Source organism: Onthophagus taurus, chromosome 8 (genome assembly GCF_036711975.1).
Source record: "Onthophagus taurus isolate NC chromosome 8, IU_Otau_3.0, whole genome shotgun sequence".
Lineage (NCBI taxonomy): Eukaryota > Metazoa > Arthropoda > Insecta > Coleoptera > Scarabaeidae > Onthophagus > Onthophagus taurus.
Window position 1 is genome coordinate 18,086,996 of NC_091973.1, and position 15,307 is coordinate 18,102,302.

At 36.2% G+C, this 15,307-nt stretch overlaps 2 protein-coding genes across 2 annotated transcripts; both read right to left on the minus strand.

Moving 5' to 3' along the window:
* Positions 1–7,333: 7,333 nt before the first annotated feature.
* On the minus strand, positions 7,334–9,556 carry LOC139431324 (uncharacterized). Its single transcript, XM_071198973.1, has one exon. The coding sequence runs from the start codon at positions 9,554–9,556 to the stop codon at positions 7,334–7,336; it is 2,223 nt and encodes a 740-aa protein (XP_071055074.1).
* A 159-nt stretch (positions 9,557–9,715) lies between these two features.
* LOC111423957 (uncharacterized) lies at positions 9,716–12,457 on the minus strand. The gene is made up of 2 exons (XM_023057340.2): positions 12,085–12,457; positions 9,716–11,589 (listed from the first exon to the last, which is right to left on the minus strand). The coding sequence occupies exons 1-2, from the start codon at positions 12,455–12,457 to the stop codon at positions 9,716–9,718; spliced, it is 2,247 nt and encodes a 748-aa protein (XP_022913108.2).
* Between the last annotated feature and the right edge of the window lie 2,850 nt (positions 12,458–15,307).

Sequence of the window (15,307 nt, forward strand, 5' to 3'; positions counted from 1 at the left end):
GAAATCTCTTTTGGTTGCAGCTGTAACATATGCCAAGGTGATGGATATTTGTCAAGAACACACAACTCTTCGAAGACGATTGAGGGCTGCTCAAAATTCCGAGGAAAAGCGAAGAGTTAATTATTACGTAAATCCAAGTAGTGTAGTTAAAGTAATAAGAAATGGACCTGTCAATAATTGTTCGACAAAATTTGAAGTGTCTAAAAAAGACTTTTTATCTTTGGATTTAATTGGTAAGATTAATAATAGGTGTGAAAGTAGGTTTAAGAGGATAAGTAATGTTACATCAACTCGAAACTTTAGAATATAAGTTTAGATTTTAGATTTATTTAAAAACCTGTTGACGAATTCCTTTTTGAATAAATTTTAAACTTTAAGACATTACTTGTGAAGTGAAAACGATTCTATAATAAAAGACTATACAAATAAATAAAACTTTTCATTTCAATTTGTAACGGTTTATTTTTTTTTAGTATGTTAGCGTCATCTATGAACTGATTTTCCAAGTTCGCACACACCCTTGGGAAATTATTTAAGGAACTTTCATTTTATTTTTTAGAAAGAAATCTTCGCGAATTCCACTTTTCTTTATAGACTCGCTCTCATTAATACATTGAAGGCCGCGTTTCAATTTAATGAGGGCCGGTTGTGAACAGTTGGTCAGCTGATCACCGTGGAGGGTTTGTCAGCGGGTGACTTGTTGCTTATATACTTATATGCTGCTTTGAACCCCGGTCAAGTGATCGAAGAATTAAGTGTTGTTGGCGATCCTGATTCTCCGAAAAGCGTGTTTGCTGTCTACCAAACGCAACATCGTTCCGTCAAATGTCAATAACAGTTGACAGTAAATAAACAAAGCTATAGTCATCGAGATACATAAACTTTACTGGAGTGCGTGCTCACGATATTCGCTTGGTCGAGAAAACGGTCCGATTCGGCAGCATGTTCCCCCACCCCATAACGGCAAGAAATACAAATAGTACTAACTAATGGATATAATTCAGTATGAATTTATTCAATATTTACTAAGTAATTCAAATAATGTTATTCAATAATGATGAAAAATACCAAATAATACATGTTTAAGTTATTATAGTTTAGGAAAAAAAAATATATAATAAATGTTATGTACGGAACTGAAGCTTTTTGCCGTTATGGGGTCGGTTTCCAGTCCGGCTCGTTTTCTAGTTCAAAGCACGCACTCCAGTAAATATAGTATATCTCGATGGCTATAGTTAAAGTGAATTTATATTTGTGTTGACGATTTAAAAATATATTACGATTGATTATCATATAATATGGTCAAAATGTATAATTCAAACGATCCGTCCGTTGATGCGTTTACAATTGAGACGGTGTGCAAATCTTCAATATTGGTTGGTATAGTAAGCAAGTTTCAAAAGATAGAGAACAAGCACACAGACACAATCACAAATAAAAGTGATATGGGATAAGTTAACTAGTGAATTTAACGCAAGAACCATCATTACATGATGGTTCTTGCGTTAAATGATGGTAAGAAGGGTAAGAGAGGTTTTGCTGGCAATGCCAACAGGGGAAACAGAGGTTTTCAAAATATTCAAAATTATAAACCATTTCAAAATCAAAATTTTACACACTCAGGTAATTTTAATTATCGAAACAATTCGTCTCCTCAGTCCAACCGTGGACAAATGCAACAAAATCAAAGTGCTTATTATGCGGACAACATGACATCGGAAGAAAATAATTCACGATCCGTTGAAAGATTTTTTCGTGAATAAAATGAAATATGACGATGTAATTTTAAATATGAATGGTATGAACTATGCGCGTATGCGATATAGGGCAAATAATTTATTTTTTCTTATAGACACGGGGGCATCGGTAAGCATAATTTTTTCAAAAGTTTTACAGTCAATTATTATTTATACATTAATACAAATAAACAACTAGTTATTAACGGAATAGCTGGCTCTACAAAATCGATTGGGTCAGTTAATCGTTCTTTAAACCCTGCATTTGATTACGAAATAAATCATGAATTTTTAGTTTTAAAGGATTTTGGATGTCGAATGGATGGAATCGCGACACGCCCATGGGTAACATCTGGAGAAACATCAGGATGTATAAGAGAGCAGTTTTTGACTCGTGCTCGGGACCACCAACGGAAAATGGATGGAATGAAGAATTCTTAAACATATTATGCCCGGCGTATGTCCCATCCGCAGATGAACTTAATTTTGAAAGAGCCATACCAAACGAAGGGGTAAATAATGGGTGTCTAGGCCCAATAACAATTAGAGAGATAGAAAGAGCATAACAAGAAAGACTCCGCTACAGGAAGTGATCAAATTTCCTATACCGTGATAAAGAATCTTACAACGGAATATAAAATTGACCTCCAAATCATTTACTACAAAATATAGAGCAATAATAAGATGATGCCCGCTGAGTGGAGTGAGATTCTCGTTGTCCCTATTCCGAAACCTGGAAAAAATCCAAAGGAAGCATCCAGCTACCGGCCAATCTCCCAGTTATCATGCATCAGAAAGATTTTTGAACGCATCCTAGCGGACAAATTGGACTGGTGGTTTGAGAACAAATATATATTTGATGAACACCAATTTGGATTTAGAAAAGGTAGGAGAGTTCAGAATGCCGTCTCATCTCTTATCGGAAATTCAAACAAATCTAAAACTTAAAAAATCACTGTTTTCAGTTTTCATGGATATAAAGATGGCTTATGACATGGTACATATTCCGACCTTAATCAAAATTATTGAAGAGAAGGCGGCTCCAACAAAATTTGCGGCTATGGTGCACAGTTTGATTTCAGGAAAAAGAATAAAACTAAAGACAGATCACAACAATGTCAAAACTTGGATCGTCCGAGACTGATCTGAAAAACAAGAAATACAATAGATAGAAAACTTTAAGTACCTGGGATTTCACATTGACGCAAAACTTAACTGGAAGCTACATATTAACGAAACGACGAAGACATGTATAGACGACATTAAGCTCATAAGATCTATTGCTTCGACAAAATGGGGTCTGGATCCACTCATGCTGAGCACACTTTACAATTATTCGATCGAGACTGGAACACGGATTATGATGCCCCTGCCTGCGGCCACAATGTTTTGTCTTCAAAAAATTGCCTATCAGACGTATCGCATTATACTGGGAGCCCTTAGGTCGTCACCTACAAACGCACTGACGATTAAAGATGGAGAGAGACTAAATCAAAAACATTAGGAACTAGAATAGTTTTGCAATAAGAAACATGGCTGAGATTGGTAGCGTTTGGAGTGACAAAATAAACAAATTATATCATGCCTATGAAGATCTTCAGGGACCAATCCCTCTTATCACTGATATCTACAAAAAGATAAAACCATACATCTATCAAAATTTGCCAGCTGTCAACCGAAGACAATGAAACTCCTAAAACTAAAATCTTCCAGACCAGAGCATTATACGGTTGAAGGATACATTATTCTTCTTATTTATTATTATAATAACCGCACGGGAACTGTTTAAAGTCGTCCAATAGGAGATCGTAAATCAGACCCAGGCAATCGGCCGGGCCGCCGTGCCGTTCATAACCCGTTCCTCACGTGTACTCACCAATGCGATTCACGGAAAGAGAAATAAACTTTTTCCGTGAATCGCTGGACGACTTACTTATTAAATAACAACGTTAATACTAATGATTGCAACAAAATGAGAGAAAATAAAGTAATAATATTTTAAACTATAAAAGCATTCCCGCGCCGTCACAGCGCTGCCACAAGATGGTCAACCACGTGTCCAAATGAACCTCGATAAAAATTTGTAATAACAGATGACGAAATGACCCAATGAATGGATTGATTGAGTTAATGATGGAATTAATGTGAATATTACTTAAAGAATAGCAATGTATTAATGAGCCAATTCAATTTGAATGAGCCTGTAAAGAAAATTGGAATTCGCGAAGAAGATTTCAAATTGAAATGAAAAGTTTTATTTATTTTTATAGTATTTTTTTTTACAATCGTTTGCACTTCACAAGTAACATTTTAAAGTTTAAAATTTATTCAAGAAGGAATTCGTCAACAGATTTTTAAATAAATCTAAAATTAAGAACTTATATTCTAAAGTTTCGAGTTGATGTAACATTACTTATCCTCTTAAACCTACTTTCACACCTATTACTAATCTTACCAATTAAATCCAAAGATAAAAAGTCTTTTTTAGACACTTCAAATTTTATCGAACAATTATTGACAGGTCCATTTCTTATTACTTTAACTGCACTACTTGGATTTAGGTAATAATTAACTCTTCGCTTTTCCTCGGAATTTTGAGCAGCCCTCAATCGTCTTCGAAGAGTTGTGTGTTCTTGACAAATATCCATCACCTTGCCATATGTTACAGCTGCAACCACAAGAGATTTCGGATCCAAAAAACCTAGAATCATTATTATTAATTCCACCGGAAACTCTAAAAAGAAAGGTATAACTTGGTTCGTGTAGATCGTCTTCTGGAAAGTCTGGAAAAACATATTGATTAAGGTAGTATCACGACAACTGCCACTTACAAAAGAACTGGGTAAACTGAACTTTATACAGAATTGGAGGTTATTATATGTGTGGAATAGTAATTAAGGTCTTAACGAGGCTATTAAAAATTACTTAATCGGGTTAATTCGAACCTAATTAGATTTTAATGATAGTATGGTATTATATTTATTCTTTTAGTATTCATTTCTATCTTCAAAAAATTAGAACCTAACAGCCATTTTTATTAATGCAGATGAAGGCGCATTCGTAAGGATAATTAGCGACGATTTCATGAGTGAAAACTTGTATTCATTCATGAAAATTGAATTTTAAAAAACTTTTCTTCCTAATAATTTTTATTAGAATCGACAATTAATTAATGCCCGATTAACACCATCAATATCATACCAGTACATAGTCTTAACTAAAACAGATATCAATTTATTTTATTAGAGTTTATTTATTTATAATTGAACTTTAAACATCTCTTGTTCGAAACAATTTTTGATATATAAGTACGAAGGCTTTCAAGGCCGGTGTGAATTGAACTAAAGTTAGAACTAAAACTAGAACTAACAGTAGAAACTTACGGATTTTGCCGTGCGTCTTTTAAGAAAAGGTTTGACATTTCGGATGCCATGTTGCAACCTTTTTCAGAAACTGGTTCAAAGTGAGTTTCTTCGAATTTTTCGCTTCCAAAATTTTTCAGTTTTTGCCGATAGGACGAAAACAAAAGACGATAGCTGTTCGGAGTTTTCGGCATTAGCAGTTTCTCGAAAAACGAGATCATGGCATGTAAGCAACTTTTTTTCTATCTCTTTTAGTTTCGGAGATAGCCTATGCGGACCACCATTTTGGGACATCCTGTACTTAACAAACCTATCAACTCAAATAGACAAGAACTGATTGGGAAACTCAGAGCGCGCTTCACCGAAAACTTTACCGTCGATATCTTCCTAAACATTTCCAGTAACCGTGCGTACATTGTGATGCTTGATCGTCTGGATACAAACTCCCCTCCCGCAACGACCCCGATCAACGGCAACCAAACGATGATGCAAATAACAGAGATCTTACCTACTGAGCCTGGCTACATATAGCAACCATCAGATTCATCGACCACCGAACAGGAGAATAAATACAATAACATCTCATAAAACATCTTCAAGTAATATATGCTAATATCAACAGCTTCAACAACAAAATCATCTAATCCTTAATTATCTATAACAAAATGACAGTTATGTAGCCCTACTTACAGAAACCAAACTGAAGACAGATCATGCCATTCAATACAAAAACTGGCGCTTCCAAATTACAAAAACTAGAGGAGGTGCAATTATGATAATCTTCCATAAATAATACTTACAGTGAATGCCTACACGACTCTAGCAGTATTTCAGACTTAATAACTTGATCTTGTTTGGCATACTTGAAAAGATTAAGGAGGATCTAAGTTCAATAGTTTCGGAGATTGGGAATGCTATTGTCACTGATCAAAGCAGATATTGATGCTGTGCATAGATTGCCCATGCGAAATCACTCCGATTCCTTGTGTGCTCCTGTGAAGAATGTAATCATTAAATTCACATTTCGTATTCGTGGTCGATTTTTCACTTGTCCAAAGTCATATCGAAAATATGATAGATCGAAGTTGTTGATTATAAAATTTCCTGCTAATTTGTTAAAACTCTAAGTTAAGATCTTTTGTTGATTATCATTTAATTTCTATGGCCTGGTCTTATTATTATCAAAACGTCCGTGGTCTATGTACGAAAACCACTAAGTCCCCTCGCACACCAACGCTACGCGGCTACAACGATACTGTAGTAAACAGAAAAAAAAACGTTTTGTTTTTTATAAAAGAACCTGTTCTTTAGGTTCTTCAGAAATTAGTTTTTTTTTTCAGAAACATTGTTTGTCTTACAATTTAATCCAGGAAGGAAACGAGCATTACTAAGATATCAATAATACTTTAAATTTATTGGTGATGTGCATACAAATTGTGGAACATAAGAATTGTTCGAATATACTGTTCTATTAATACAAAATTTGGGTTTATATACAAATTCTTACATGCTAACGTAACAAATAATCAAGTGTGGAAAGCAATTAATTTAGGTCGCGAACCGTACATTGCGCGCGGTGTGCATTACGCAATTTTCAGTGCGTGCGAAGATTTCGGTCAGCAACGTTTGCTAATTTACTTACCCTAATTAAGAAAAATAAAAGGAAAATTAATTTATTAATTGAAAAAAAATTTCATCTTTAATTGGGAATAAACACATATTGTTATGTGCAGTAACATTCAATACAATTTTTATGGGACAGGGCTGATTCACTTACCGACCATTGATTAACCACGCTGTTAATTGTTCTTTTCTTCACTAGCTAGACTTTTGATTAATCGGTACAGCCTTTCTTCAAGTCGCACACTTTGTTTTCACTCGTTTCGGTTTTAAATACGGTTCTCATCTATCTTCGCGACACACGATATCTTAAAATTCTCGTTCGAGGGTATGGTCTGGACCAAAGTTAAAATCACAATGTCACCAAAAATTTAGACCAACTTCCCCAAAAAAAAAGAACTGGTTCGCCCCCACCCTCAATCAATGGAACGAACCGAAACCAAATAATAACGAATAACGAAAATAAACAATAATAAGAAACTAATAATGTGATGCGTGAACATCCCGCCCACCGAAAATAATAATTTTCCAAAAAAAAAATAGAACAAAAATGCTATTCCATAATACAAATACGAAAGGAAATTAAATTCTGAATCAAGGTAAATATTTTATACCTTAATTAATAGGTAACGGGCACACCTTGGTAATAGGTCGCATTAAGGTGCCCGTTGCCGTTTTAATCGTTACCACCCTGGTAACTCCATCCTGACCAGGGTGAACTTCGAGAATTTTACCCATTTTCCAGGAAAGGGAAGAATGTTGGTCTGACTTCAATAAAACCATTGTTCCTGGGTTTATCTGTACCGCTGGATCTGTCCACTTTTCTCGTTGTTGTAACGTGTGCAAATATTCTTGATGCCATCTGGACCAGAAATGGTCTCTCATCTTCTGGATCAATTGCCACCGCGTCAGTCGGCCGACAGGAACTTGAGCCAAATCCGGACTAGGTACATTGTTTATCAGAGGTTCCGAGATTAAAAAATGGCCAGGAGTTAACGGCAGAAGGTCATTTGGATCATCACTTATTGGGCACAAAGGACGTGAGTTGAGTACGGCTTCAATTTGAGTAAGGAGTGTGGATAATTCTTCGTAAGAGAGGATTTGGTTTCCTATGACTCTGTTTAAATGTGTTTTTATTGACTTCACCCCGGCCTCCGCCAAGCCGTTGAAATGAGGAGCGCTAGGTGGATTTAATATCCATTTAATCGATAATTGTTCTCCCGCTTGTCTGGATAGTTCTTCTAGTTGACGCCGTGCACCGACAAAGTTGGTTCCTTGATCGCTATAGATTACTGAGCAATGTCCGCGTCGGGAAACGAAACGACGAAATGCTGCGAGGAAAATATCGGATGATAAATCCGATGCGACTTCCAAATGGATTGCTTTTGTGGCACAACAAACAAACACGCAAACATATGCCTTGGTGGTTTTAACTTCTCGAGCACGAGTCATTGATATGATAAAAGGCCCTGCATAATCGATACAAATGGCGTCAAACGGTTTGCTTCTTGTTACTCTAACAGAAGGCAGATCACTCATCGGTTGAGTAATGGTTCGAGGTCGACATCTAAAACATTTCAAGCATTTAGAGAGGCAACGCCGGATACTTCTTCTTGATGACAAAATCCAGAATTGTTGTAGTAAAAGATATTGGAGCGTTTTCAAACCAGAATGAAGACTAATTTTGTGAGCATTCTCAATTATCAATTCCGTCAAGCGATGTTTACTCGGTAAAAGTAATGGATGACAAGTTTGAAAATCAAGTTGTGAACGACGAAGACGACCGCCCACCCTAATCAAGTGTTGATCGTCCAGAAATAACGACAGCTTTCGATAGGATTTTGGGATTAAACGGTTTGCTTTCAAACAACCAATCACTTGGGGAAAACTTTCCTCTTGCACCATTTTTATAAGTTTGAGTAATGACGCATGGCATTCATCAGGCGAAGGTATTATTTCATAGTGGCGAAGTTTCGACGAAAATCGAAGTAAATATGCAACGATACATATAATTTTAGGTAACGACGAAAAGCGAGTTAAAAGGTAGGTAATAATGGATAAGTCCGTTGTAACCTGCAACGAAGCTCGGACTTCTTCCGGCGGTGTTTCGTTTGAGTTAGCTTGAAAAGAGGAATCGGGCCACGATTCTTCTGGCATCGTCAACCAATGAGGTCCATTCCAATATAAACAATCTGCAATGAGTTGTGCTGGTGTCAAACCTCGAGAAGTGCAGTCAGCAGGATTAGACTCAGATGAGATATGTCTCCAATGGGTTTTTGGAAGAACTTCCTGTATGTGAGCCACTCGGTTTGCTACAAAGGTTTTCCAACGAGTTGGAATTGACGAAAGCCAGCTCAGTACTATTTGGGAATCAGTCCAGGTTACAAGTGTATTAATAAATATCTGTTCTTTAAGAGCGTCAAGAACATAATCAATGCTATCCGCCAGCAACATGGCACCGCACAATTCCAGACGAGGTATAGAAAGCTGTTTTAAAGGTGCAACGCGCGATTTAGCATAGATCAAATGAGTGGTAATTTTATCCGAATTGCTTATTCTCAAGTAAATTACAGCTCCATAACCGGACTCCGAAGCGTCACAAAACCCGTGCATATCAACAATAGGGGCACCAATCTGACCATAAAATCTAGGAATTTGAATTCTCCCAAGCATTTCAAACTCTGCAAGAAATTGAGTCCAAGAAGAATAGATAGTGTTGGGTAACGGATCATCCCAGTCCAATTTCAAGGTCCAAAGTTGTTGCATCCATTTTTTAACGAGAAAAGTAATCTGGGTTAGGAATCCCAAAGGATCGTATATCCTGGCGATATTTGACATCATGCTTCTTTTGGTAGCAGTTTGATCCAAAGGTGCAAAGGCATAAGTAAAGCAGTGTGAAGCGGGATTCCATTGGAGACCCAATACCTTGATGTAAATTGGGGATTCTTTATCAAAATCTATAGTGGATTTTCTTTCAACTATTGAAATATTTTCTAATCATTCCGAATGACTGCTTGCCCATTTCCGCAACTCAAAACAACCTTGTTTCATTAACTGGATTAACTGTTTCTGCAACGCCAATGCTTCTGAAAGGTTATTTGCACCGGCAACAATATCATCGACATAGATATGGTTTTGTATTATTTTTGCTGCCGAAGGAAAACGAAAACCCTCACGAGTAGCAAGTTCTTGTAAAGTGCGGAGAGCCAGAAATGGAGCAGAGGCAACTCCATAAGTAACTGTGTTGAGACTATATTCATCGATTGGTTCTGTTTCAGAAAATCTCCACAAAATTCTTTGGTAATCTCTTTGGTTCGGATCAACTAAAATTTGACGATACATCTGACGAATGTCGCAAATAAATCCAACAGTAAAACATCGAAAGTTGAGCAAAATATTGGTGATATCCTTCTGCAACTTAAGTCCGATAAGCAGTGTATCGTTCAACGAAATCTGATTTGACGTTGTTGTTGAAGCATCAAAAACGACTCTAAGACGAGTAGTTGTACTATCCGGGCGGATAATGCAATGATGGGGTATGTAATAAGCTTTAGAAGATTGGTAATCCTCTCTTGGTACCAGAGACATGTGTCCATTGTCGAGGTAATCACGCATAAATTCTGAATATTCGAAGCGAAGGTCTGGAAGTTTGATCAATCTATTTTCTAAGGTCATGAATCGACGCATCGCTTGTGTGTATGACAATCCTAAAATCGGTCTTTCAGTTTTGAGTGGCAATAAAACCATGAAGCGCCCGTCAACGGTACGTTGAACCGTATGTTGAAATATCTCCTCACACTTGGCATCTTCTGACGATATCACTGTTTTCTTATTTATGTTCTCCACTTCCCAGAATCGTTCCATAATTTGATCTAAGGAGGTATGTAATGACGTGCGAATAGAAAAGTTTGTAGTAGGGGAAGCTCTACCTTGGAGAACCCATCCAAAAACTGTTAATTGAGCAGTAGGTTCATCAATCGTTTTCCCGAAAACGCGATCAGTTTTCATTATATAGGGTAGTAATTCGGCTCCAATCAATATATCTATTGGTCCAGGAACACCACAACTGTCATCAGCCAAATGTAAACCTCGCAAGTGTTGCCACTTGGAAACGTCAAGGACCATTTGAGGCTGATTCGAACAGATCTTCACCAGCACCATAGCGTCAAAATCAAATACAGGATCGACTAGCCCTCTGGGCTTAATATGACATTGGACAATGCCTTTGCTACACGTCGATGATAATCCACTAATTCCCTCAATCGGAATTGATGATCGTTGACGACTCAACCCTAATCTATAGGCACATGCATCAGTGATAAAGTTACTCATGCTTCCTGAATCCAATAAAATACAGACTGTCCGTATTTGATGCACTCCGTTTGAATCTAATATATTTACTTTTGCTGTTGATAACAAGACGGTGGCTGACTTCAAAACAGAACTCGATAAAGATGCATTCGTATGATTTGGAGAATCGGTGGTCTCATTTCCCGCCATGATGAGGTTATTATTAGGTACTGCATTGGTAGACCCTTTTGGAAATCGATGTAATAAGGTATGATGACGTTTTTGGCATGTTTTGCACGACGATTGGGAAGGACAATTTGTCATCATATGTTTAGACGAAAAACAATTTAAACATAAATTATGGTTTTTGATTAATGCGAATCTTTGTTCTGGAGTTTTGGATGCAAATGTTTGACATTTGATTAATAAATGCGAATCTTTACAGGCGATACATCTGGGCAAACGAACCGACGAAGTACTATTATTATTCGTGGATAAGAAAGTCGATCGCTTTTGACACTTATTTGGGGCTGTTGTAATAGACGATGACAAAGTGGATGTAAATAAAATGGACTCCAAGGCTTTACAATGATTTTCCAAGAATTAAATTAATTGGCCATATGTTGGGAGTTCCGTGTCAGTATGTTTCAACTTGAATTCTGTCCGTGTTTTATTATCTAATTTATTTAATAGAAGATTAAACAGCAAGAAGTCCCAATGTTGTACCGGAAACTGTAGCATTTTTAATGCGGCTAGATTTTCGACAAAAATATTGGATAGAGTCCGAAGGTCGGCGGCATGTTTGGTTTCATTGGAACGCGATATCGCCGAGGCATTGTATATTAAATTGTAATGATGTGTGGCTAGAAGCCTTTTATTCTGGTATCTTTGTTTTAATGCGTCGTATGCGATGGTATAATAATCTGCAGTAATAGGCAAATGTTTTACAATCGCTAAGGGTTCATTAATCAACGATGTGATTAAATAATGGAACTTCTCAATTGACGAAAATTGTGGGTTATTATGTACCAATGAATTAAACAAATCAAAAAACGATGACCAATTCTTGATATTACCATCGAAAACCGGAATCGAGATCTTTGATAGATTTAGGTTGAATTTTGCTGAACCTACGTCGACAACGGGCGTTGACGGCACGCTTTGTTTCAACATATCATTCCACGTAGCTTTTACGGAAAAATATATTTGATCAGCTTGTAAACGAATTTTATCTTCTTCGTCGAATTCTGAATCATCTTCTAGAAGACCAATTACGGAATTATGCAATGTTCGAAATTGTTCATATACTTGAGAAAGGGTTTCAGTTTGTGCTTCCAGAAGTGATCTTAAATTTGGGTCTTTTTTTGCAGCAAGACTGACTTCTTCCGCCTCTTTTAGCCGGTTTAACTCAATTGTACGTTTCAATTTAATTTTTGTAATTTTACTCATAGCGGAGTGAGAATAATTTTAAGATGCAATGTTTAGTTGAAATTCTAGTTGGACGAGAAAAAGAAAGGGAGACGATAAGTTGATCGGACGATCGAACGACGAGGATCCCACGATGTCTGCGGAGCTTGACCCGGACAGTGCGACGGACGACGCACAACTGGATGTGAAGAGTAGGATGCGCACGCACGAGCAATGACGTGCGCTTCGAAAGAACGATAGAAAGATAGAGAGACGAGCGACGACGTACCAAAAATGACGAAAAATGGCGAGTTTTTACAAATCTTGAAGAAACGTGGATCCACTATCGGACCCTCTCAACTATCCGGCTCGAAGGACCATATGTTATGTGCAGTAACATTCAATACAATTTTTATGGGACAGGGCTGATTCACTTACCGACCATTGATTAACCACGCTGTTAATTGTTCTTTTCTTCACTAGCTAGACTTTTGATTAATCGGTACAGCCTTTCTTCAAGTCGCACACTTTGTTTTCACTCGTTTCGGTTTTAAATACGGTTCTCATCTATCTTCACGACACACGATATCTTAAAATTCTCGTTCGAGGGTATGGTCTGGACCAAAGTTAAAATCACAATGTCACCAAAAATTTAGACCAACTTCTCCAAAAAAAAAGAACTGGTTCGCCCCCACCCTCAATCAATGGAACGAACCGAAACCAAATAATAACGAATAACGAAAATAAACAATAATAAGAAACTAATAATGTGATGCGTGAACACATATATTTATATTATTATATACTATAGCTCTTATATTATATATTTTAAGTTTAATAAAAATTAAGTTAAAAATTTAAATATAAATAAAAATTCCCTTTAGGGGAAATGTCTTTCCGGTCACAACGAAAACGTGGTCGACCCAAAAGAAACGTTTCCACCGCCACCATTCATTATAAGACTAATAAAAGAGAAAAGAAGAATGTATCGTGAGATTAGGATAACTGAGAACCCCGAATTGAAACGAAAATTCAATGATTTTAATAAAATAATTCATAAATTAATTTGGAAATTTAAATCGTCAAAATATATTGAAGCATGTGATAAAATAAATTATTCCAAAGGGAAAAAATATTTCATTAAATTAAAAAATTAACCAATTACAAAAAGAATATAGCTTCACATGCGCTTATTGACCAACACACAGGTATCACGTATACTTCAGAGATTGATTTAGCGACAACTCATATATCTGGAAGAAAGCTACGAATTTTTGGATGATGATTTCGAAAAACATAAATTCCATAAATTAAAGTAGATCAATGGTACAATGAATTTCAACAACATACATATACAGGCTGTCCCGTATCTTCCGCATCAGAGCATTATACGGTTGTAGCATACATTATTCTGAAGCGATCTTTAAAATAAAATTTTTTCGAAATGTTTATAATAACGGCACGGGAACTGTTTAAACGAAGTGTTTTTCGTCCAATCATCAGATCGCAAATCAGACTCGGTAATCGATGCCATCCTCGGCTGGTCCACTTCGCCGATGATAACTCGTTTCCCACGTGTACTCACCAATAGATTCGACACGGAAAGAGAAATAAACTTTTTCGGTGACTCAAAGTCGTCCGCTATTGAACAATAGCAGATAACTTTAAACTGTTCCTGTGCGGTTATTATAAACATTTCGAAAACATTTTATTAGAAAGAGCGCTTCAGAATAATGTATCCTACAACCGTATAATGCTCTGATGCGAAAGATACGGGACAACCTGTATAGCTTTACACAATGGTAAAAACTCATCGCCTTGATCGGATAACATTACAAGGAATATTTTAAGAAGATTAGATGATGAGGTACATATACAGTATGTCCCCGGATAGGTGAAACGACTCTTATAAAAGGTAAATTTTTTTCGATATTAATTGTGATTTTTTGGGATTTAGCCCTGCTTGATTAAAGAGTAATTTTGAACAAATTTTCAATTTTTAAAAAACAAGTGAGGCTTGACAGCGAAAGAAAAACTCTTTTTGTGGTAGGCAAAGTACCTTTTCTGTTTACAGTACGTGAAAATGTTACTAAGAAGTTTTGTTCAGAATGAAAAACTATGGCCATATGCAAATTTTCGGAATGATCGGCCTACTTTGATACAAATCCATATCAAACAATTTTATTTCTAACAGACTGCCATGCAAGAACAAAATTGCTTTCCTGTCAATGTTAATCTGTCAAACTGTAATTTAGTAAACTTAAAGTGTTTTTTAAATACACTTTATTATTATGGAACCGGGGAAAAACCGATAAATATGGTTATTGCTTTATTTAGTGAAAAATTCCCAAATACTGGATTTCAAAGTAGCACTTGTTGGCGTTTAATCAAAAGATTTCTTACAGCAGGAAGTGTCCACTATAAAAAACAAATTATTATGAAACTGATTTGAAACTGAGTTAACTACGATGTTTTTTTTTGTGGGCGAACACACTTAATTTTTTGTGAACATTTTAAGAACGGTTTGTTTATTTCTCCCGAACAATCTAAATCTCAAAATAAAAAATTGTAATAAAGTACTATTGACGAAAATAATAAACAATGGGCTTTGTCAAAGCAGGCCGATGATTTCGAAAATTTGCATATGGCCATAACTTTTCATGCTGAATAAAATTTCTTAGTAATATTTTAGCATACTGTAAACAGAAAAGGTACTTTACCTGACACACAAGAAGTTTTCGCTTCAACATTCACTTGTTTTTTAAAACTTGAAAATATGTTCAAAATTAATCTTTAACCAAGCAGGGCTAAACCCCAAAAGATGACAATTAATATCGAAAAAATTTACATTTTATAAGAGTCGTTTTACCTATCCGGGGACACACTGTATGT

What these genes read in the sequence shown, in the direction of transcription:
- LOC139431324 (XM_071198973.1), bottom strand. Translation starts at nt 9,556, where the DNA reads ATGTCAAATATCGCCAGGATATACGATCCTTTGGGATTCCTAACCCAG.
- LOC111423957 (XM_023057340.2), bottom strand. Translation starts at nt 12,457, where the DNA reads ATGAGTAAAATTACAAAAATTAAATTGAAACGTACAATTGAGTTAAAC. An exon ending in CTCGATTCCGGTTTTCGATG is followed by an intron (nt 11,590 to 12,084) that starts GTAATATCAAGA and finishes ATCATTGTAAAG; the next exon opens with CCTTGGAGTCCATTTTATTT.